The sequence below is a fragment of the Sparus aurata genome, chromosome 21 (genome assembly GCF_900880675.1).
Source record: "Sparus aurata chromosome 21, fSpaAur1.1, whole genome shotgun sequence".
Taxonomy (NCBI): Eukaryota; Metazoa; Chordata; class Actinopteri; order Spariformes; family Sparidae; genus Sparus; species Sparus aurata.
In genome coordinates this window covers 5874121-5897225 of record NC_044207.1, presented here as the reverse complement: position 1 = coordinate 5897225, position 23105 = coordinate 5874121, and the positions used below count along the sequence as shown (strand labels likewise).

Below are 23105 nucleotides of genomic sequence, written 5' to 3'. Positions count from 1 at the left end.
TTGAAAGAATACTGTTACCTGTTGTGAAACAGAAATGAAGACTCACTCAGGGGAAATTCGTTTTTTAAAGGAAAACAGATTTTGGCACTAAATGTTCCTTTGTGTGAAGCATCCTCTCAAAATGTCCCTGTCAGTCTACCTACCAGTCAACAGGCACAGGCACAGGCACTGGGACACAACAGCTCCCAAGTAATATCGGTGCATTTGTTTTTTAGACAACACTACTCTTCCATATTCAGGATGCTTTTTATGGGTCTGGGATGGATGCTGATGCGTTTCCTCACAGTAAAATGAAGGTAGCCTGTGGAGTTTTTGAACACTGATGCTATGGAGCGATGTTCTTCTAAGAAGACTACCCTTCGAAACGTAACTTTTATATCAGCATTAAATATTAAAGATGAGTGTTTGCAATTCAGGGGAAGTGATTTTTTGCCTTGGTATCGTAGAAACTTGTCACCATGGTTATCAACTTCCTGTCATCAGCACAAAAACACCATTTTCTCTTTCCTGTCAAAACAAAGCATTTTTCCCCATATCCTCTCATCTTACCTCATAACTGATGGTGCAATTGTTGTTTGGGTTGATGATTTTCTTATGTTTTGTGTTTGCTGCTAGCCGGGAAGCCAAACTACTTTGGTGCACCAGTGACCCAAATCCAGGATGTCTGCTTTCCAAACTTATTGTAGACAGTTCCACACGGTTATAATTGTCAGGTTCTGCAGCTATGTGGAGCTGATTCTCTGTCCAAACCTAGTTTTGTCTGCATCCCCTAAATTTGCCAGCATCTGGCAGCCATATATGGGCTGGAGCTCATGTGCAGTGTGTTTTACCATGGGGTGGCTGTAATCTTTGTTATGTTCAATTGATTGCTGTGACTGACATCAGTGAGTGCTGTTTTGTTTTATGTAGTTTATTTTACTGTAACTTGGAGGCATTTATGTGTGCAGCATTTGAGTCAAAGACAAATTTCCCTATGGGGACAATAAAGTATATCGAATGGTATGTAATCTATTTGTAGAAATGGAATATAATACTAGTAATGAACACAGCTTTTCATTAGTGTATAATAACCTTAACCCAAGAATCATTGTGTTTTCTTTTCATCAAATGAGCTCTTTAAATCTATCGAGGGTGCAGGTCGTCTTCCTCGGTGTCCACTTTGTTGCACTGCAGTGTTTCCACAGGAACCCAGAGCGGACAAATCAAAGTCTGACTGTAGAGAGGGTCTATCAGTGTTGTAGCAGAGGAGGAGCAGGCGAGGTGGAGGTGAGGGGTGTTCAGTTGTTTGCAATCAGCAACCTCATGGCTAGAGGCCAGTACATTTTACACACTGAAGCTATATGTGTTACCATGACTGATTTTTATCTGCAGTCTTCAAGTAAAAACAAATATGCTAATTTCATAGAATTATTGTTATTAGTATTTAATTTAACTACTAGATAATTAATACTCACTACTGGTAGATTACTTAAAGCAGAAACTGACAACTTTCTATCTTCCCCCCTTATAACTGTTGCAAAGACAGCATTAGCAACACGGCTACCGCTAAGTGTTTGATCTCTGTTTCCATCCTCCTCCATCAGCGGGTTTCTTTTTCTTTCTGTTGTTTCCACAGTTCTTCCAGTTGTTCCACCTGTACCTGGGGGTAGTGACCAGGAAAAACAATGCCTCTTCCTGTTGGTTGCTCAATGGCAGAAGCTCTTCCTCTGTGCCATAAAGCTGCTTTTTTCTTTCCAGGAAAAATACCGCCCGGTATTACAGTGAGATCTATTTGGAAACAATCTATACACAGATGGTGTCATTTTTCTATAGCCATTAAACTGTAATTGGTATTTATTGCAGAATGATAAGTTAAAGCAATAATGTTGTCTGTTGCCAGTTTGAAATAGGATTAGTATGATTCTTGTTTCAACATAACAACTCCATACAGGAGAGACCTACACTGTCAGGCCCAACCATCATTTCTATAGTTGTGTTCATTGTCTGATTGAATAGGATGTAAACTTGTGGAAGCATTAATGTTACCAGTAGAAGTGACAGGTTATAAATATGAAGTTTAAAACACAAGATGAACATGATTTTGGCCACAGCAGCTACATGGTGAACAAAGCGTCATCTCCTGTTGATATACATGCAGGCTCAGAATACATGAGAAACTGACGGAGCCAACAAATCAGATCCCGTGACGGGAGTGAACATGGTGTTTGTGTAGCAAAGAGATGGCAAATGTACCACTTGTATGAGGAGTTATAATGACTGACAACAGAAGACAAACGTCCTTCCTCTGTGCTCACAGAACAAAAACAGTTTTCCTCAAGAGCATCAGTTTTAGAAAGCTCTGTCTCCAGTTGTAGTGAGGAAAACCTTAGTTAGCCGACTGTGACTGAACAGCCATTGTGTTTCTCCTCTGACATTTGGACAAAAATCCTTTCAGCAGTTTGGAAAGAAAAAGCAAACTACTGATCTGCAACCAAATCAAAGTCCCCGAATATCGCTCAGTTCTGCTCAATGTTACAGAGAATCAATTTTGTGAGAAAAAAAATAGTATCTGTACACCAAAACTAAAAAAGCCTGACGAGAGAACAGGAGAGTTGCAGTCTCAGCACTACACCATTTTCAAACAAACCAGCTCTTGCATCGGCATTCTGCAGCTTGTAGATTAAAAACTGTAAGGCTGACAATAATACCTTGTTTTATTATCATATTGTTTAGAGGTTTTTTTAGACAAGTGTTGGACCAGTGTTATTATCTTCACAGCCTGTAACCTGCAATGAGAATTACAATTAAGATGATGAAATATAATACAAGTATTCAATTTTCCATCTTTCACGTGAAAACTATGAATGGATTCGTTTTTCCGTGTGTGTGTGTGTGTGTGTGTGTGTGTGTGTGTGTGTGTGTGTGTGTGACTTGAAAAGAAACTGACACATTTGTTCTGTTTTTCCAGGGGAAAAGTTTAATCCTTTTCATAGTGAACATGGTGAGTCCAGAGCTGAGAGACGGCTGTGACACATGAAGACTAACACCAGAGATCACAGCCCTGTTTGGGTCACATATTGGACACACTGCAAAGAGGCTACTCGAAACAAGATATTTGAATGTAGGTTACTGACTGAGCTGGACTTCAATTCGTTACTATCACAATGCATCATAAATAGCTTACACGATTAAAGGGAAAACCCACTCAGTTCGGGAAACCAGATACAACATTACTGCTCCAAGACAGCCCAATAAATATGTGTCATGGGCCTTTTGGTAAACGTTTAAAAAATAACATGATGCTATTTATCCATAAGAGGGCTCGTCCTGAATCAAAGTAACAACATGTATGGACTCTTAAAGTGAGTGGGATTTCCTGGTGGCAGTGAAAAGTAGCAACATATTATGGGAGTGTTCAAGAAGCAGGTGTACACAGCTGGACAAACTGCAGTGTTTCTTTGTTCAACAAACGGTAATCATATATCTACTGGATGAAAACTTGGCATTGACCACAGTCTATATGGGAGATGTGTTAAAGAGCTAATGTCAGCATTTCAGAATTGCACGAAATGGTCAGATTTCTATTGAGCATCAGCATGTGTGACTACAAAACATGAATTTAACAAGACCCTGCACGATCAAACAGTGCTCCTGCTGCTTGAAATCTCCCACTAGCAAAGAAACCTCGAGCCAACACAAATCTAGCGTTGCCATATTACTGAACATGAACACCAATATTCAGGAGAGGACCTGTTTGCTCAAGAAAATGCAGTTAAAATGATGCATAACAGCCTTGTATGAGCCATCACTAGCATGTCTTTATGAAGCATGTTCTCACACACACACCTGATGAACTGCGTGTGTGACAGATCAGGCAACCCGCCGGAAATGACTGATTCGCTGTTGGCCTATGCTGATTTTACACGTTTTCCCCACGTCTGGAAAGTTCAACACCCATATAAAATTTGATTTTAAAAGATAATCACAGTGCAATAAATTCTGAGAAGATTCATCAAAAACGATTTCACCATCTACCTAATCTGTGTCCATCCCCGCTACTGTTTTGTTATATGACCAGGGACCACTTTAAAAAAAAATGCAGTGAATCTTTTTACCATCCATATCAGTACCACACTAGAGCTGTCCTCCAGCAGGTGGTGCCATTACACTGCGCTGCATATGATGACACACAGAAACAAATGTAGGTGCTCTGAAACAGAACACGAAGGGCCTGTGTCTCAAAACCTCATGATTGTGTTAAAAAAAAAATAAAACATATCAATCACCAACTACTACAGAGGGAGGTTTTCCTTTATGAGTGCATATACAGTTTTAATTTATATTAATGTGGTCCACTCTTTAAATGATAACCTGGGATACATCGAATGTACTGCATTTGTCATATTTCACCGTCATGGAGACTGTTTTAATTTTGTTGCAGGACAGAGGTCTGACTTTCAAAAGCATGTAACAGAAATCCAATTAGAGAAACTGGGTTTAATTCTTCTAAATGAGACAATGGCTCCATCTGATCAAGTACTCAAAGCAAAAGATCCCCAGGTTTTTAAAACTCCATGAAATACTCTGAGCTAAACTGGGCCTTGGTGCTGCTTAGTCTGTGATACATCACCTGAAAAAGATCAGCATCTGAAATAAACACCTGAAAAACTGCTTCACGTCCGACATAAAATATTTACATTGTTTATCAAATGTTTAATGTGGCACCGAACTCATTTCTTCCATCATGGGACCTTTCCAGGCTTTGCCTTCAACAGCTACATTAAGAAAAAAAAAAAAACTACCAGATTTCTCAAGACTAATGTTGGTAAATGAACCTAGTTTACACAATACATTCTGAGACTCGTGTACTCAAATCATCTGTGTCCACAGTAGATCACTGGCTCCACTGTTCAGTGCCAAAACATTAACAAGTGTGATAGATTTTATGAACACAAAATGACCCACTTTTTGTGGGAAAAAGGAAAGTTCTGTAGTATTTCAAATTAGGATATTTGCATAATGCGTCATCTTCCAGTCTCCAGAATAACATGGATTGCTTTTAGGACTGCTTTAATTTATTACAGTGAACTTTAATATGTCGTCTGTATTTTTATTATTGTCAACAAATGTCGTGTGCAGAGCCAAACCAACAATGAATGATCAAAAGTATTGTGTTAGCATCACAGCCTGACATGTGTTATTCTTGTGCCCTACAGCTCCAATTTTAGTCCACAAATGATTACTAATCCATCAGTGAGCAATACGTATTACACACAGACGATTATTTTTAGATTTACAGACATGGAGTCTTGAGAGACTGACCTACGTTGTTGTTTTTTTAACTTTCGTGATCTTCGTTGACGATAGCAAAAACAGAAGATCATTCCTATATCATTCCCTATCGAGGTAAATGCATTATATGACAGTATGAAGGTCTCAGTATGTTTCGAAGAGGCTTGTCGGATTGACCTAAGACGGCGTCCAGGGCAGTTTTTCTTTAACTCTCTGTAACAGATAATAAGACCATCACTCCCTTTTGTCATGAGGATTAACTGATCAACTGTGTGGATATAGAAAGTAGGCAGGTTTTGAAATTTCAAGCTCCCTTTTTTGTTTCTTTCTTCAGACACCAATGTGAGAATGCAACATCATGAATGCCTTTGAGGAGACAGAATGTCCTAAGATGTACACCATTATACACATTTGTGCATTGACTTAATCGACTTAAGGCCTTTACTTTCTACTCCCAACGTCTGTTTAAACATTGGGTTACATGTTCATATTGGAGCTGTAATACCCCGTGCGAAATGTACAGCCTGTAACATCCATTCGTTGCATTTTGCCTTTGGCTGCAGCAGAGGGCGCTGTAAAATCAGCTTGGCCTATCAAATTTATTCTGAGAAATTGTGTGTCATTTCAACTTGATTTTTGGAAAAAGTGACAGCCATACTAAAGAGAGAAGAGACACAGAGCAGAATTCTTGGAGCACTTGTGAGTCGCCATTTGCAAGTAGTATAAGCAGGGAATGCAGGATATGTCGCTGGCAAATAACCAAGAAGATTGTGAGTTAGTGTTCAAATAATTTCAACAAATAATTATGTACATTATTGTGAAGTTATTTTGGAGCATACTGAGAACTTAAAGATTAAGCACTGGAGCCAAAAATAAAGCAGAGACACCGTTCCACTGTGGGGTTCAGCTGACTATCAGGCCAGGTAGTGTATTCCTTTAACCACACCGCTGTGATTTGAAGCAAAACCCTTTAAAACACCAGAGGCGACCCACAGCCACCACAGCCTCCTGGAGAGTGCAGCAGCAGAGCTGGAATTCAATTTTAAGTAGCAGTACTTTCCTCGTACTCATCCACATTTAATGCTGCCCACCATCCCTGGTGAAATAATGTTTCTGCGTATCCAGCCTAAACATACAGATTCCTTCAGAAGAGAACTGCCTGACACATGTCTACTGTTGCTACACATGAGGCCCAGAGACACAACAGCTACAGCTGAGGTGTATGCTTCAAAGCCTAAAGCAAAGTAGAAAAAGATAGAGAGATTTACCTCTGACAGTCAGAATGCAATGCTGCATCTCCATGAAGTAATCAGTCTCACACAATGAACAAAAGCTTTGCTGCTCCACTCGTTGTTGTTGTTTTTTTAACTCTCTGTGGGTGGTGGCCAGTGGACAAAGTTTGGGGGCTGTGTTTTGGAGGACTTCTTAAACATCAGAAGTGTAAGCTAATCTCCGAGTTGAGTTCCAGTCGTCACACACATCCAATCACGCCTCTCAAAGTGAGAGGTTCGGAGGATGAAACCTTGGAGAGGTCACAGGAGGAGTGCCCTCTTCAAACTGGAAGCTTCATGGTTCATGGTAGACTTCTGTTCTCAGTGCATTTCATCAATGAAGACAACTAGGTTATTCCAAAGTTAAACAGCTCAGAGTGAGGTTGGGGATGAGCTAGAGTTTGAAGTTTGTTCCTCTTTTCGTCTCGTCTCCCCCCCCACATGTCATCATCCTCGTGTGAATCCGAGCGTCTCTTTTGGAGGCACGAGAGTTGGTGAGAAGAGGCATCCATTGTATGTGTGCGTGTGGGGGTGGGTTAATGTTACCATATGTGGGATTCACAGTGAGTCATTTTAATGACGCCCACCCCTCCACCTAGCCGGCGGTAGTTCATTCCTCCATACAACCTGGAAATAGTAAGTGAGAGTCAAATAATGAAGACGGAAACACTCAAATGTTCTTTTGTGCAGTAGAAATAATGGGATTCAATGCTCTGGTACAACAACTCAGATCTGTACATCTCTTTCTAGAAACAGTGCCTTTGTTGTTTAGGATGACCAAAGATCTCAGTGTGAACTGTGCGTTTACAACGAAAGTACTTCTTCTGAAACAAGTGTTGTGACTGAGGTTATCAGAGAAAGAAATGGGGCCATAGATGTTGCTGTTGAATGCTTGGCGCGCTGCAAATAAAATAATTGGATTCACTTTAAATGTATCAATGTAGGGGCAGAAATCTCAAGAGATTCACATCCCTTAATGCGTTCAGACATGTCAGTCATAACCACAGATTTTCTTTGTTGCCAATATGGATAAGTGATTTAGTCTAGGAGAGACAAAACTCACCAACATGCTGTAACTTTAGATTCTAAATACACAGTAAAAGTTCAATCTGTTTCCAATATTTGTGTGTAGAAAAGTCTAAATCATGTTGAATAGTTAATGATCATACAAAGTACAGAAATATTCTGTTGCCTTATGTCTAATTAACTTTCTTATTATTGTTTTACGACTGTACTTAGATACTGTATTTTGTAACATCATCTTTACCTCCATGTGTTGGCATCCGGGTCATAGACTTCTATAGTTTTGAGATATGTCGTGCCATCAAAGCCTCCTACTGCCATCAGTTGACCATTCACCACAGCCAAGCCCACCTACAGACAGACACAAGTATACTTTAGCCATTTACACAGATTAATGCCCAGCGCCAATTCCCCCCCTTGGCCCCGCTACTCCAATATCGTTCTTAGGGCAAAGGTAGGGGTAGTGGTAGGGCAAAGGTCCTCTGTGCTCCCTTGTCAGTCAACATCCACCGGCTGTGTTTTTAGTGTAGTACGGTGCAGCACTGCTGGACAGCAGGAGTGGCGGGACCAAAGAGTTCCCACGTCACTTACAGAATTATGTGTAACCGCAATTATACACGTATGTGTTACAAAAACAACAACAAACAGACAAAAGAATAAGACCAAAGCAAAGAATGAACTTGCTTGGATAAAACTGCACCAGAGTGTTTTATCTGGAAAATTAAACAGATGTTTTAATGTCGTTTCAGTGTCTGACTTCCTGTCTCTAGAATGGAGCAGATGCTGCAATGCAGCAGAGCCAGTGGAAGTACACAGCTCAGCTAGAGTGAGACCAAATCAGCTCCACTGCCGTGGCAGATCGGAGAAGGGCTGAACACACATCTGGAGGAATTTAGGGGTTCAGGCAACATAGCTCTCCAAACAGAGGTTTTTCAGATGCTAACTTCGAACCGAGTCTTGTCTTGTCTTGTATTATATTTGTTTATTTATATTATGGTCCTTTCCTTTATATGAGTCTTTGTCAACATGTAATTTTTCCAGGCAGAAAAGGGTGATGCTGGTGATGGTGACATCACCAGCATCACCTGCAAAGTTGCTGCAATTGGAACCGCTTGTCTTATGTCAGTGGAGACTGGCCGGGTTAGAGCACGGGTTGCTTAAATTAGCCTATAAAGTACCGCTAACATTAGCAGCCAGTAACAAAGGAGCGTCCTTTTATCAGATGACTTGGCTGATAGCGTGAAGTTGTAGATTAATTGCAAGCGTTTGCAACCACGCTGTCTTTTCTCCATCCGATAAATGGCAGAAGGTGCTGTGATAAAACAGGATTAACACAAGAGAAATCACTGCAGTGGAGGACATCACAGTGGAGAGTCCAGTCGTAACGTAAACCCCATCAACATCAACTGATGACGTGAGAGGGTAGAATGGTTGTCCCATTTCACAGGGGGAGATTTCAACAACTACATCTCTTGTAACGGAGTTCTGAGGAGCAGGGGCAGACACACAAACACACAAACACACAAACACACACACCCCGCTCCGTCTGGATGTCATGGCCACAACAGGGGACCACTGGTTTGTCCTGGGGTTGTATCGCTCTGCACTGCTCAGCTCTGTGGTGTCGTCTCTTCCTCCTACAGAATAAATCATGTCCTGGTAGACGGCACAGCCCAGGTGCTTCCTCCTGGTGCCCATGGGCGACACTGTGTGCCAGCGGTTCTCTTGAGGGTTGTAGCGCTCCACTGTAAAAGGACAGAATGATCCAAAGTAACGAGGGAAAGGAGACAAATGAAAGGGTAGAAAAAATTACAGTGAGCATTTTGACAATGAACTCTTTTTTGGATACACAGCTGAGACAGAACTATGGTTACGTTTACTTTCTATGAACTACTGGTGTAATGGAACATAGCTGATCCACGATCCTTCTGGTGAATTTAGGATTGTACTTTTCACATGACTGAGAACAGTACCTGTATTCAATGGTGATGTCCCATCAGACCCTCCTACAGCATACAGGAACCCCCCCAGCACAGCCACAGCTACACCCAGTCGTCTGGTGCTCATGGAGGCCACACGGGTCCATTTGTTCTCCTTAGGATCATACCTTAAGTTAAGAAGGAGAGGGATGGAGGTAAGACATAATATACTGAACTAGCTAAAGGCTCAACGTTTACATTTGTCAATTTAATTTCAGATCTAAAACAACAAACATAACAATATGAGGTGGTTTTGACAGACACCTTTCTACAATGTTGAGACAGGAAACCCCATCCTGCCCCCCTACAGCATACAGATAACCACCCAGGACAGCCACTCCCACACTGGTACGACAAGTGCTGGTGGGGGCCACATCACTGCTCCACTGATTGGTCTTTGGATCATATCTGGACAGGAGAGAAGGGAAAAGAAGATCATCCATAATTGTATTTCCAGATCTTTTCATAGAAAAGACAAGAGAATGAACCATAAAAAAAAGTAGAGGAAAATCTCCAGGCGGAGCTCGACGGATCACCTCTCTACAGAATTGAGGTACGATGAGCCGTCGTGACCTCCCACTGCATACAGCAAGTCGTCCAGAACACTGACACCGACTCCGCATCGCCGTTTACTCATCGACGCTACCATCCGCCACTCGTTGGTCTGGGGGTCGTATCGCTCCACACTGGAGATAGCGTCACCACTGCACCAGCCACCAACTACAGATAAAGGAGAGTTAAGGAGAGATAAGGACAATGACACAGATGAGGTCCGTAAAATACACTTTAACGTTCCTCCACAGTGGCGTCTACACACATGTACATTTTACAGGGTCCGTACACTTTTTTCCAAGGTCAAATTCAAGCACTTTTCAAGCACTTTTAAGGGTCATTTTTAAGATTTTCCAGCACCTTATTGCTGGGGTGAAATACGTATCTAAGGGAATATATATACTTGTGATTTTTTTTCTTCACTTTTTATCACAGTTATCTACATTATCATGCTGTAAACATCTAAAATTATATTTTATAATAGCAAAAACTTCAGAAATTAATTATCCAGTCTGATCCCAATTTTGTGAAAGACACAGTTATAATGTCAAGCACTTTCAAGCACTTAAACTAAAATCCAAGCACTTTTCAGACCTTGAAAACACAACATTGAAATTAAAGCACTTTCAAGGATTTCAAGCACCCGTACGAACCCTGATTTTAGCAAGAGTTTTATTCTATTGCCTAAAGGTACTGACCCGCGAAGAGCACCTCTCCACAGCGAATAGGTTTCCTTGGTCGAGTTCTAGGGCCCTGCATTAGCGGCCTCTCCTGCGGCAGCAGCAGATAATTCTTCGCTTCATCAACCAGGTCTCTGAAACAGTATACAATATATCATTTTGCCTATCATGAATAATAACTGTTGCTCCCGTCAGTATTTGCAATTCAGAAACTAGAAATCCTCCTGGGTCGAGATCAGCACCAACAGCATTTTCCCACCAGAATTATTGAAATGGTTGGTGAACAAACAGCACCCACCTGCACTCCTCGTCACTCTTAATGAGAGGGTCGGACCCGACGGTGCCCACCAGGAACTTGGGGCTGAGCAGTGGCAGACGGACGTGCTGCAGGACCTACAGAACACATGAAACCCACAACCGTCCGAAAGTATTCTTCTGCTACAATGGCAGTCCCGTATGTTTAATATGACTGGGTCGTACAACAGGAGCAGAAAGTGTTGTGTTCAGCCACAAACCTGCGGTAGTTGTGGTCTGCGTTCCTGGATGCTGTACTTCACCCAGGCCATCACAGCGTTGAAAACCTGCTCCTCGCTCCGCACGTTGAGCTCATCACTGGAAATGATGTCTATCAGCTGGTTGGCAGGCAGTAGCATGAACTCTTCACTTTCCATTACCTGAGAGAGTGAAGAGTGAGTGAGTGACCTGGGCTCAACTAGCCTTAGCAACCCATATGAAGGCCGGTTGAGTCAACAAGTGGCCCTAACGACACTGTAAGGACACTCCCACACAGAGTTTAAACGCTTGCCAACTCCACTCCAGTTAGAACTGAGTAAGCCTCTTGGATGAGAGGTGAAATGGCAAACAGCACTTCAATTCTCCTCAATCCAATCAATCGCTTTTCAAAACCACTCCATCATTACATTATTAGAAGTAAAACTGCTTTCCTCAGAATTTTGATTTGAACACGTTGACCTGAAAAAAATCTTCAACAAAACCCCATGTGTCGTACTAGCAATACTTTATTGATCCACGTGGGGGAAATTAGGTAGAAAATTGAGCAGGAGCACACATTACAGGCAGCAGGTACCTGAACACATGCGCACAACTCAACATACTGGCTGCATCCTATTTCTGATTGGCCAGTTCCGAGGCTTGAGCATAAAGCGCTATGACTCACTGGTAGGACTGACTGGAACCCTCAAACAGAACCCGTATGTAACGTTAGAAGTTCTACCCATTCTGTGGAAAGTGTTGGAATGTCTGTCTGGAAAAAACAAAGGTCAACAATCAAAATGATCTGTTGTATTCGCATTTGTACTGCGCACACCTTTACAGAAATGAAAATATAGTTATATCATTGCAGTGTAGTTTCACATGTTCCAGGCACTGTGACAAATGCTGCATTCTCACTGAACCTATAATGAAAGCAGAATGTTGCTGCAGACTAACACGTCTCTACCAAGCGTGCATGAACAGGAACATTGAGGCTACCACTGCTACATCTGTAACTGAGTTACAACTAAAATCAGTGTTCATACTCACCCACCACCAATATATACACCATCTGAACAATAAACTGAAGCACCAGTCTGAGAGGTCTAATCAGACAATATGAGTAAATACGCCTGTGTGGACACAACATGGCTGAGGAGGTCATATTAAGCCTCCTCAGCTTAATTATTATGTCACCATTTTACTAAATGTCTGTCCAGTCACAAAATCTGTTGTGTGTCAATGGTGTCACAAAAATGTCAAATTATTACCCGAGGCAGCAAACGCAAGGGTCAGATGCAGGACAAGGAGCACAACAGACACAAAGGCATGCAACCTGACAAAAAAAACTGTGCAGTGTGCATGTGACAGAGGTTCCATGTAAACACAGACATGCGCTCGGCTCCACACGCTTTCCATAAGAAGCAGTTAGTTGGCTACATGCACAGGATCCATGTTGTTGCTAATTTTTATGCAATAACCAAATTCCAGAGTTTTTAACTAGGTTTTTCTATGTACATGTGTGCACAACACAGACTAAAGACACAGTTTGCCAAGCTTAAAAATACATTAAGTTTAAAACACAGATGTGTGAGTGGTAAAGAATAACTACTCTTGTTATTGAGCATTTCCCAGCATCTTCAGTCTAAGTGTACCTGTATTGTTTTTGTAAAATATAGAATATGGGATTTCTTACCTCTTGAAAATTGTGTTGGGTAAACTTGTCTGCAATGCGGAGCAGCTCGCGACAGGAGTGTGTGTCTGCGAAGGCCCGGATGCCCAGACAGTTGGACGGATCCAGCTGTCTCTTGAGGAACTCACAGCAGGCCTCCTGGATCTCCGCCAGCTGGAGAAGGCAGGCGGCAGGGAGCAGCGTCTGCACGTTTCCCTCCTCTACAGTCACCTAGGAGCAGGGAGGAGAGGATACCATATAGCCACAAAGCTGCGAGTGTCGAAGCCCCTGAACCAGAGTTTCTTTCATTTCAACTCTGGTTCTCTCATCTTTTCAGTCTCCTCAGGCCTTGATGTGGTGGTACCATACCCAGGAAGAGTTAGGAGAGTGTAGGGTGACACTGGACGCAATACTTTTAAAAACGGGGTACACTGAACAAAACATGCAAGTATCCTAAACTTGTGTTTGCCACAGACCTTATTTTCAGCGATATTCCAAAATCCAATGGAAGCATCCTATAAGTTTTTAATGAGGGAACCAGCGTGATGCTATTTTCCAGGTTAGCCTACAAAAATAAGTTTTGCGACACCACTTTATTTTACACAGATTAATGCCTGCCGTAATGAAATATAGAGCTTCGGTTGATGGCAACTAGGGGCGTTACCCATACTGAGACACTCACTCATGCTACTTAGAGAATCAGGGTTATGCAAATAACCTTTAAGTTACATTTGTGCTCAAGATGTTTTGCCAGAGAACTTACTAACCAGTAAATAGACAGTTCTACTTCTGGGTGATTTGACCTAAATCCCTCATCAAACCTACCTTGAATAGGACAACCTCAACATTTGCATCTAAAACAACCGGCTATACCCATGATTATCTAGGTGCTTTTTAAAAAATGCTTACCGCTTGCAGTTATTATATGTATTTTAAATGTACTGTGTTTATATCAATTTGTTGAGATTGTGTTTATTCTGACATTCTATTGGAACATTGTCAAATATTCCTGATTGCATCCACTGTAATTCAACTGTGTAAAACAAATTATGTAAAAGTCAAAGAGCACATTTTTCTGGAAGCCCTGTTTAGCGCTGATGCTCATGAATGCAGTTTGATTGAATAAAGGTAAACTTTTGAGCTTTCTGTCACTGACTTCCTTTTCTTGTTAGTATGTGTTCAAATGCAAACAGCCAGCCTTTCCATACATCTGGCTGCAAGCACCACTTTTGTTTTGTAGTGTTAACCAGATCTTTGGCAATGCTTAAGCAGTGATTTGCATCCTAACAACTACTTTGTTGCCCCAGGAATCATTTCCATAAACATAAGTTATTTAGACCATTTTATGCCACTGATCTAATCTAACCTAACATAATCTCATCTAATATCTTAAAAATTACATACAATTACACCCTTTCTAAGAGCAAATACTCTCAGACATAGGCTTTGGAAAGTGAAACAAATACTAAAATATTCTAAATAAATAAAACAAGTAAAATAAAACCACACAACCAAAACAATCACGGAAACGGACTCTTAGGCTCTGCTAAGAAAAATTGCATGTGAATGAGGTTATGTTTATAGATCTATAAAGTGAATAGATAAAATATGTACATTACGTCGATAATGTAATTGTCATGCCATTCCTGAATGTGGTTATGCAGTCTCAGCAACAGCCACCAATACCTAAAGCCAATTATCAATGAAAAAGTGTTTCTTGCTCCTGTTGTTACCTGTGAGGTGTAGGCGAAGTCAATGAGTAGCTCCATGGCTCGCTCATCGATGTCACGGATCACCACTTCAGTCTGTCTGCTCTCTGCCAGCTCTCCAGTGAACATTGCCCTGAAGAGAACATGGAAATTTAGAGCTATTACTCAAAGACCTCGACCTATATTATGTTTATTCATTAATCAGTGGATTTGTATCCTTTAGATGTGAGCTGAATATATTAGTGCCTTTGTACCTGAAGTAGGGGCTGCATGCAGACAGGATCACACGGTGAGCATAAATCTTCTTGGCACCGACCACCAAGACCACATCACAGAGCTCACGGTGTTTTCTCAACAGATTGATCACCTCCAGGGTCTGCCGTGGGTGTTTGTCCGAAACATATGGCATGCGTGCAGGCTGGGGGACCCCTTCAGGGAGCTTGTTGGGGTCCCCCAGAGTACAGCGGCTGGTGATGTCCATTCCAGTGGCGTCTTGGCGTGCGCTGGTGGCCCTAAACATCAACCACACAGGTAGTTTAGACATGTTTAGGTTGGTTATTCTAGGTGTTGTATCGTAGGCAACTAGACATGTTTCAGATTCTTGAAGATGTTTCACCTCTCATCCAAGAGGCTTCTTGTGTTCTGACTAACTGGAGGGGAGTTGCAGTGCGTTTTATCTCTGTGTGGGTGTGTCCTCAAGCAATTGCTTATGATACAGCACCTAGAATATGTTTGGGTTCTTGTAAATACAATACATATGTTGATATATGCAGTTTACTTGTGAATTCAAAGCCCCCTCATCATCACAAACACCTGATCTACTGTCTAAGTCTGTGGGTAACAGCTGAACCAAATATAGTTGGGTCATGGGCCACTCGATAGCCAGTGTAAACTTATCGACAGCAGTCGATTCAATCAGCGTTTGCCCTACATGTTTGTAGCTGTAGCTGTGGGCACAGGACCATTTTGGTTCTGGGACAGGGCTTCACTTCAGATCATGTTCTCAGTACCAGCCAAAAACCCCTGTCATCTAAACACATGACACAAAACACATGGCCTAATCATCATGAGTGGGACTAATATTGTTCACTTGAAAACTGTTATCTGGAAATGGCTACACATAATGCGTAAAGCTGTTACCAACACATTTACTTAACACATAACTCTGATCATACTATAAACATGTAGGGGTCTTTCTTTTTTTTAAGTGATTATTTGCTCTTTGCTAGTTAAAGTTTCTTAATACTTAAACGATTAACACCGATCTTTAAGGCAACTCTGTGGTGATATTAAAGATGCACTCCACCTATTTTACACAAGACGATCAGTTTACTTTTCTAAAGGAGAACTATTCAGTCTGCGAAAAATGTTGTATAATGTGTTCTGCAGCCACGAAGAGAGCTTTTTGATATAAAAAAAATAATAAATAGCCAAGAGGGTTATCTTGACTTGTAGGTGTAGGGTTTTAAATAACTGTGTATTTACCAGTTAGAGTATTGACTGAAAGATGTTATCCATTTACATGATACACATTGTAAGATGTAGCAAAGTTTAATTCATACTATTGGAAAAAAAATTAATTCTAGTGAGTCCTCCATTTATGTGAAAGTGCAACACTAAATTTTTCACAACTTAACAAAAAAACATATGTAGCTATTTTAGAAGAGTTTCTTCTTCAGTTAGCACAATGTATTTACATTATGGCAGCCCCTAAAAGTCGGCTTGCATGTGGTCAGTGAATCACTGTCCATTTTTTCGAGCTTTGTCTATGTTCACAGAGCAATGCAGGAGCAAAAGCAGAGCAGGAATTAAACTTTGCAAACTGTGTCTTGCCCCAAAATCCCTGAAACCACAATACTAACTATAATGGAAGGAAGAGGAGAGGAGAGGAGAAATTGAAACAAGGAACAGTATGACTGTCTGCTGGCAGCTCTGACGTTCTCACCTTGGTGCTGACTGGCTGTAAATTAATTTTAAACCAGACGCTGGTAGAACCTCGTCTCCTGCTGCTCAGAGTGACAGAGTGTTCAAATGACAGAGTGTATGGAGTGTGTGGAGGGCCATTTTTTGTTTTTCGAGAAACAAAGGCAGGTGTATACATATTCATTTCACAATACAGAGCCTGCTTGGTCCCAGCTAACTTAAAGTCAAGGAAAAGTTAAATATACAAGCTGAAGGGAGTCTCAACCCTTACACTTATTATAAACAAAACTGTCTGTGTGAGGTCTAAAATGATAAGCCGTTGATCAAGAGAAGGGATTTGTCTGCCTTGACAAGCTTACGTGGTGATATAACAGAATGGGTGACACTGAGTCATCGGGGTTCACACAAGTTCTCTAAATAGGACCCATTTCCAAAGCATTTTATTACTTACTTTATTACTTACTAGTTCGTTTCCCTTATTTATTTTACAAAAGTGGTTAAAACTCTCAGCAACATAGACATTCAACATTTGCCTTGGGTAACAAGATTTGATTAAAACTATTCATATCCAACAGTCTAGAAAGAGTTTGAAAATAATACCCACAGACATTTTATTCTGCCAAAGGATTATCTCACTTTGATACCACACCTACCTGCGCATTGGCTTTGCGTCCATGCACTGGAAAAACAATGTTTGGTCCCACACCTTGAGGTTAACCTACAAAGACAATAAAACAAATCACACTCGTCTGTTAATCTAGTCTCAACAAAAATGTAACAGGACTTCTGAATGGAAAAAGTCCCACTCCAATGGTTAACATTCTTTCTCAAACTGAGAATGGGCTGTGGTTACCATTCAGACATAATACAGACTGACATTTCAGCATGATTAACATTGTTTGCATGGATAGCAAAAGCATAGATACTAGCATGGATACAAACAGAATGGATATTCGCAGTGATGGTGACAGCTGTCACTTAAACATAAGGCCTTCTTTAGTAGTATGGAGCTACGGAGTTGAATCATGGTCAAACTGTACCCTGTGCTGTACATTTCCTGCCACTAGAAAACTTCACTGCTTAACTTTTTGTCTGCTCTGGTGGCTTACAGCTGTCTGTTGACATAAGAGTCCCAGAGTTTTCTGTAGTCCATTCAACAGTAGCATCCGCTTATTTTGTTATTAAAGTTACACAAAATTGAATTACTTTTCAAAAATTATAAAACATTGTCAGGGAAACACAGGAGTGGGGCTCCTCCTGAACTGTTTGCTACAGGTCAGAATGCTCAGTTCAGTATAACCTCTCTATGCCCTGTGAGTCAGTTAACATCAAAATAAAGCATTTACATCAATGAGCCACAACATAAAGACCATCTGCTTTGTGTTAGCTTCCCCTTGTGACAGCAGGTCTCATTGTCACATTCCTTGGGTCATTCCTGAGCTGTCAAGTAGTATCCACACTAATGCCAGTGCCCAAGGCTGCCCAGGAGAACAATGAATTGCAAAGATGATCGATGTTAATCACTTCAGCTGTCATGTCTAAGTACTCACGTGCACAGAACAGAAATTCTACAGTGCGAACTTTACCAGGAAACTTTATCTTATTGTCACCTGTAGCATGCTGGACAGTTTAGTCTGATTAATTGTGTGTTGGCTGCCATCCAAATCACAAACACCAATAAGAGACCAGAGCTGAGGAATCATTACAGTTTCTCTGTTAGTCACAGAGAAAATAGTACACAATTACTGTATGGAACTGTACACCGACATTGTTCAGATGAAGTCGAATGTGTCTATGGAAACACTGCATACATCTTGAGTGATTTAAGACAACATCCCCCAGTGTTCCAGCCACTGCTTACTGCTGATTCAGACACTGACAAAGCAATTACTAATGCTATAGGCTAGGGAAGTCCCAATCAGTTTTTTTTTCCCCGATCCCAATCCGAGTCTTTTAATATTTAGTATCTGCCAATACCGAGTCCCGATCCGATACTTTGCCTGAATTAATATTTTCTGATTTTAGTCAGACTAAGACTTAAAAATCCGATCATAGTCGGACTAACCCAATAATAGTTTTCTTGAGTGTCATGTAAACGCACTGTGTGATGCTGCACTGTGACAGCAGACCCTCGTGTACAGCCAGCTGAAGTGTGTGTGAGACGCAGCCCACGCTTGGTACCTCCATATCATCCACTGCTTTTTTTTCATATTTTTTCATAAATGACGTGGACGCGTTGCTTGTCTATTTCACACGTGTTAAGCATCTCCTCGATCGCCTGTTTTACATGCTCTGCAGTATGAGACCCACGAAACTAGTGCGCATTCCAGCACGCCGTAACTCGAAAGTGGAGTCAACATAATGTAATACTAGGTGACGAAGAAAACCCTGATCCTCTACCATGGAGATGTGCTGGTTATCCAGAGCGATTAATTTGATCACCTTCTCTGTAATATTTGTGGCCATGTCGCTGTCTCGAGGATATTTCTCTTTCCTTTTGAAAGTATCTGCGAGTGTTTGTTGCTTCGGTGTCTTTGCCTGTATTGTTTGAGTAGTATTAATGCAGCTACGCGAAACAATGGTATTGCAGATGTTACATGTCGCGGTTGGACTGCTTTCGCTTTCTAATCGAAGTTATTTCCACACTGCAGACATTTTATCCACAGATTTGCCAGAGTAAAGTTAGGTGCGCGTCTGCGTTCTGCCACAAATTGTGCTCTGACATTAAACATTTATCTTTAAAAATCGGGCTTGGGTCCACATTCAGAATTGCCGATTCTGATCAGTGGAAAAATGCCCAGATCTGCCCATCCCTACTATAGGCGTGTTCATTGCTGCGGACTTGAGACTATACTCAGTCCCAGAGAATACAGGATGTAAGTTAACAGCACAAAAAGTAAGGAAATGTGTTGATAGATTATTTCTTTGTTGTAAAAATGCTTCTTGGCAATATATCTTACACCATTGGAACGCCTGTTTATTCCCCTTTTAAATGTTGCCCACATTTGTAAGGAACATGCATTTGTGGGATGAGCAGCAGAGCTGAGTATGTGGGTTGCATGCATGAAAGATTTGCCAAATCTTCTCTGCCAATCAGCTTATTCTGCCATTGACTCTTGTTTGGTGTTGTTTGGTTGTTTGGATGACTGAAGTCTGAAGACACCAGACATATTGGCAATGTAACAATTCATTCATTTAACAAACAGGAGCCTCAGTAGCGTGTGGAAGAACCATACACAGCCACGACAGCCTGGCACCATCTCCTCATGCTGGTTCACCAGCCTGGTCACACACTGCTGTGGGATGGCATCCAATTCTTCAACCAGCATTTGACGCAAGTCAGCCAATGTGGTTGTGTTGGTCAATCTGGCACGAACAGCAGGTCTAAGCTCATCCCACAAGTGTTCAATGGGGTTGAGGTTAGGACTGCTGGCAGGCTATTCCATCCTCCCCACTCCCAAATTCTGGAAGGTATTCTCTGAGAATCCCCGCTCTGTGGGGGCGAGCGTTGTCATCTTGGAGGATAGAGTTCAGTCCAAGACAGTGGAGATATGGGATTGCCACTAGTTGCAAAATCTCATCTAAATATCTCTCTGCATTGAGATTGCCTCCATTGATGACCTGACTGTCAGGTCCTGGGGGTACCAGAGGCTCACACCAAGAGTCAGTACCAACAGCAGAATAAGCTGTTTGGCATTGGCAGAGAAGATTTGGTCATTTTTTCATGGGCCCGACCCACATACTCAGCTCTGCTGCTCAACACAAAAATGCATGTTCCTACAAATGTGGCACCATTTAAAAAGGGAAATAAACAGGCTTTCCAACCATATAAGATTTATAGTGTGATCTTTAGTCCGAGCTCAGCTGGCATACAGCAGCTCCTTAATGTGTGTTCTGTGTATGGGGAACAACATGATATGAAGTACAACGAGTCAAAAAGTGTGATAATGATTTGCAGAACCGTGGAAGATAGACATATGACTTTTCCAGACTTTAAACTCTCAGGTAAGGTTCTAAATATCTGCAGTGAAGTGAAATATCTTGGTCATGTGATCACAGACCAACTGACAGATGATGAGGACATTTTTCGTCAGTGTCGTATGTTGTATGAGCGAGCAAATGTATTGGCACGTAAATTCAGTTGGTGCACTGTTGGTGTGAAGCTGACTCTGTTCAAAGCGTATTGTTCACCTATGTACACTGCACATCTGTGGTTGAATTATAAAAAAGCCAGCCTTCAGAGACTGCAAGTGGCATACAATGATGCTTTGAGGATACTTTTAAAAAGGCCCAGATGGACCAGTGCTAGTGAGCTGTTTGTGAGCGCTGGAGTGAACACACTGCAAGCAGTTCTGAGAAATGTAATGCACAGGTTCATCTGCCGGTTAAATGATTCTGAGAATCAAAATGTTGTGGCAATGGTGAACATTATGTATAGTGACACGCGCTGCACGTCTCAGTTTTGGGGGCACTGGTATAAGTGTCTTTTAAAAATGAGTCATTAGATTATTATGTTTTTATTTTATTGTGTGTTTCTTAATCTTTTTGTACTGTGTGTCTTGCTTTTATTTTTTTGTATGGACCTTGAGTCTGAAAATAAAGCTCATCTATCCATCTATCTATCTATCTATCTATCTATCTATCTATCACCAAGAAGCATGTTACAACAAATAAATAATTAACCAAACACAAACTTCCTTACTTGTTGTGCTATGTTTATATGGTCAAAGTGCTTGAGCCACATTGCAGTGTGCATGTTAGTCTGTTGTGTCTGCCCTTTATAAATGTGCACAAGCTGCAGTTGTTATCAGCAAGTCAGTTACAATGGTCGGTTACTTTGGTGTTACACCTGTGTTATCTATCTTTTCACACTGACAATTTGACAATATTTAGCCTAAGTGCTTTAACTGTTACAGTAAGAATTACGTTGCCGTTGACTGTTCATACTTTTCAAAATAACTGATGAAAAGGTTATTTTCTAGTTTTTGTACTGCTACACTCCTCATTGGAAAGTGCTTGTATTGAGCTGCAATAGTCTTTACTGATCCAACTATTGCACAGGCAATTTATTAAGTTTCTTAATTACACTCAGATGTTGAATTTGCTGTGATCCGTTATATTGTGTTTTAAACTTTGCAGTGATTACACACAAGTGATCTGTAGCTGTCATATTGAGGTATCCAGCAAGGCTAGCTCCACTGTGGGTGAGCGAATGTGTTCATTAGACTCATTTTTCCTGTTTAACATGACAACCTTTAACCCCTTCATTTGTTGTTTAAATAATTAACAATCTAATAGTGAAGCCTGTTGGGTGGCTTCAGCTGTCACAGGAAGCCACAGCCAGAGCCAGAGTTTTCAGATAACATTGCATTAGCTCATTTTACAAACCAAATAACAGTTCAGGGATACTGAGACGGAAAACTGCAGTCCAACAGTATATTCTTGCACGGGACCAGCATCACCCATGATTACACACATTAACATTAGCTTTGTGTCAAAATATCCATAATGTCAGTCATATCAGTTCATATAACTCAATGCACGGTCGCCTCCTGTGAGTTATTTGTTTCCAACTATATTCTTCACATAACTAACAAGTAGTTAAGACTTGGGCTAACTGTTTGGTGTTCGCAGTTTTCAGTAGATAGACTGATCCGGATGCGAAGTCAACTCACATTAGCTAGCTAGTTCGCTCATGACAATTTTCAATTGTGTGGTAAGAATTAGGTTTCAGTGAGGTTGATCAATGTTTGGGGCGAGAAAAAAAAAAGAGCCAGCTCGAAAAAAATTGTTTTTCCAGGACTATATTTCTTTGCGCAGAACTACAAAATCAATGAGCTAGCTAACGAGTTGGATCATTTCCCGAGGATGTTTGGAAACGCTATGTGCTATCGCTAGCACCTGGGAGCAGAATCCACAGGCGATTCATAAGACAGTAACTTAACAAACGTAGTGCAATTGAGTTAATAGGTACCACCAAAGAAAATGTAATGGAAATGAAGAAATTCCCTTGTTAGACAATATGTAGGACATCTGTGGCCGCTTGAGAGTCTGACTCAGTGTCAGGTCAGAATCCACGGAAAGGAAAGGATGTTATTAACTCGAATGCTAACGATTACTAAGTTACAGACAACGCTTCCGAAACTGCATGCGTTCACATTGTTAAAACTGACAACTATCCGATAAAAAAGAATACAAGTTAAGGACAGTCTTTACCTTATATTTCCATCCCAGCAACGCGGACAACTTGCCTAGGTTGTTAATGTTTACAATTTTTTGCCGACGGTGAAACGCTTCTGCTTCTCTTCCTTGGTATTCTTATGCGCATGCCAACTATTAAGCGCCACTTCCGGACAGTGTGTTTTCAAAATAAAGTACGAGATTACGTCATTGTGTTGCATTTTAACAAGTCGGCAACATTACACATTCTGCACAGAGTCATATAAAATAGTTGAATTAAAACAAAGGAAATTTGCCCAATTTACTGCAACACCAATAATGCAATCATGTTTGCTACCACATGAAAGTAGCAC

General features: G+C 41.1%; 1 protein-coding gene across 1 annotated transcript; it reads right to left on the bottom strand.

The window, feature by feature from the left end:
- Nucleotides 1-2933: 2933 nt before the first annotated feature.
- klhl20 (kelch-like family member 20) lies at nt 2934-22910 on the bottom strand. Its single transcript, XM_030403202.1, has 14 exons — nt 22789-22910; nt 17226-17290; nt 14904-15161; nt 14674-14782; nt 12965-13171; nt 11292-11450; nt 11075-11169; nt 10795-10910; nt 10081-10264; nt 9809-9952; nt 9539-9672; nt 9102-9310; nt 7810-7916; nt 2934-7169 (listed from the first exon to the last, which is right to left on the bottom strand). The coding sequence occupies exons 2-14, from the start codon at nt 17246-17248 to the stop codon at nt 7085-7087; spliced, it is 1830 nt and encodes a 609-aa protein (XP_030259062.1). The 5' UTR covers nt 17249-17290; nt 22789-22910; the 3' UTR covers nt 2934-7084.
- Between the last annotated feature and the right edge of the window lie 195 nt (nt 22911-23105).

What these genes read in the sequence shown, in the direction of transcription:
- klhl20 (XM_030403202.1), bottom strand. Translation starts at nt 17,248, where the DNA reads ATGGACGCAAAGCCAATGCGCAG. An exon ending in CCCAACACAATTTTCAAGAG is followed by an intron (nt 11,451 to 12,964) that starts GTAAGAAATCCC and finishes TCACTCTCTCAG; the next exon opens with GTAATGGAAAGTGAAGAGTT. An exon ending in TACCTCAATTCTGTAGAGAG is followed by an intron (nt 9,953 to 10,080) that starts GTGATCCGTCGA and finishes TCTCCTGTCCAG; the next exon opens with ATATGATCCAAAGACCAATC.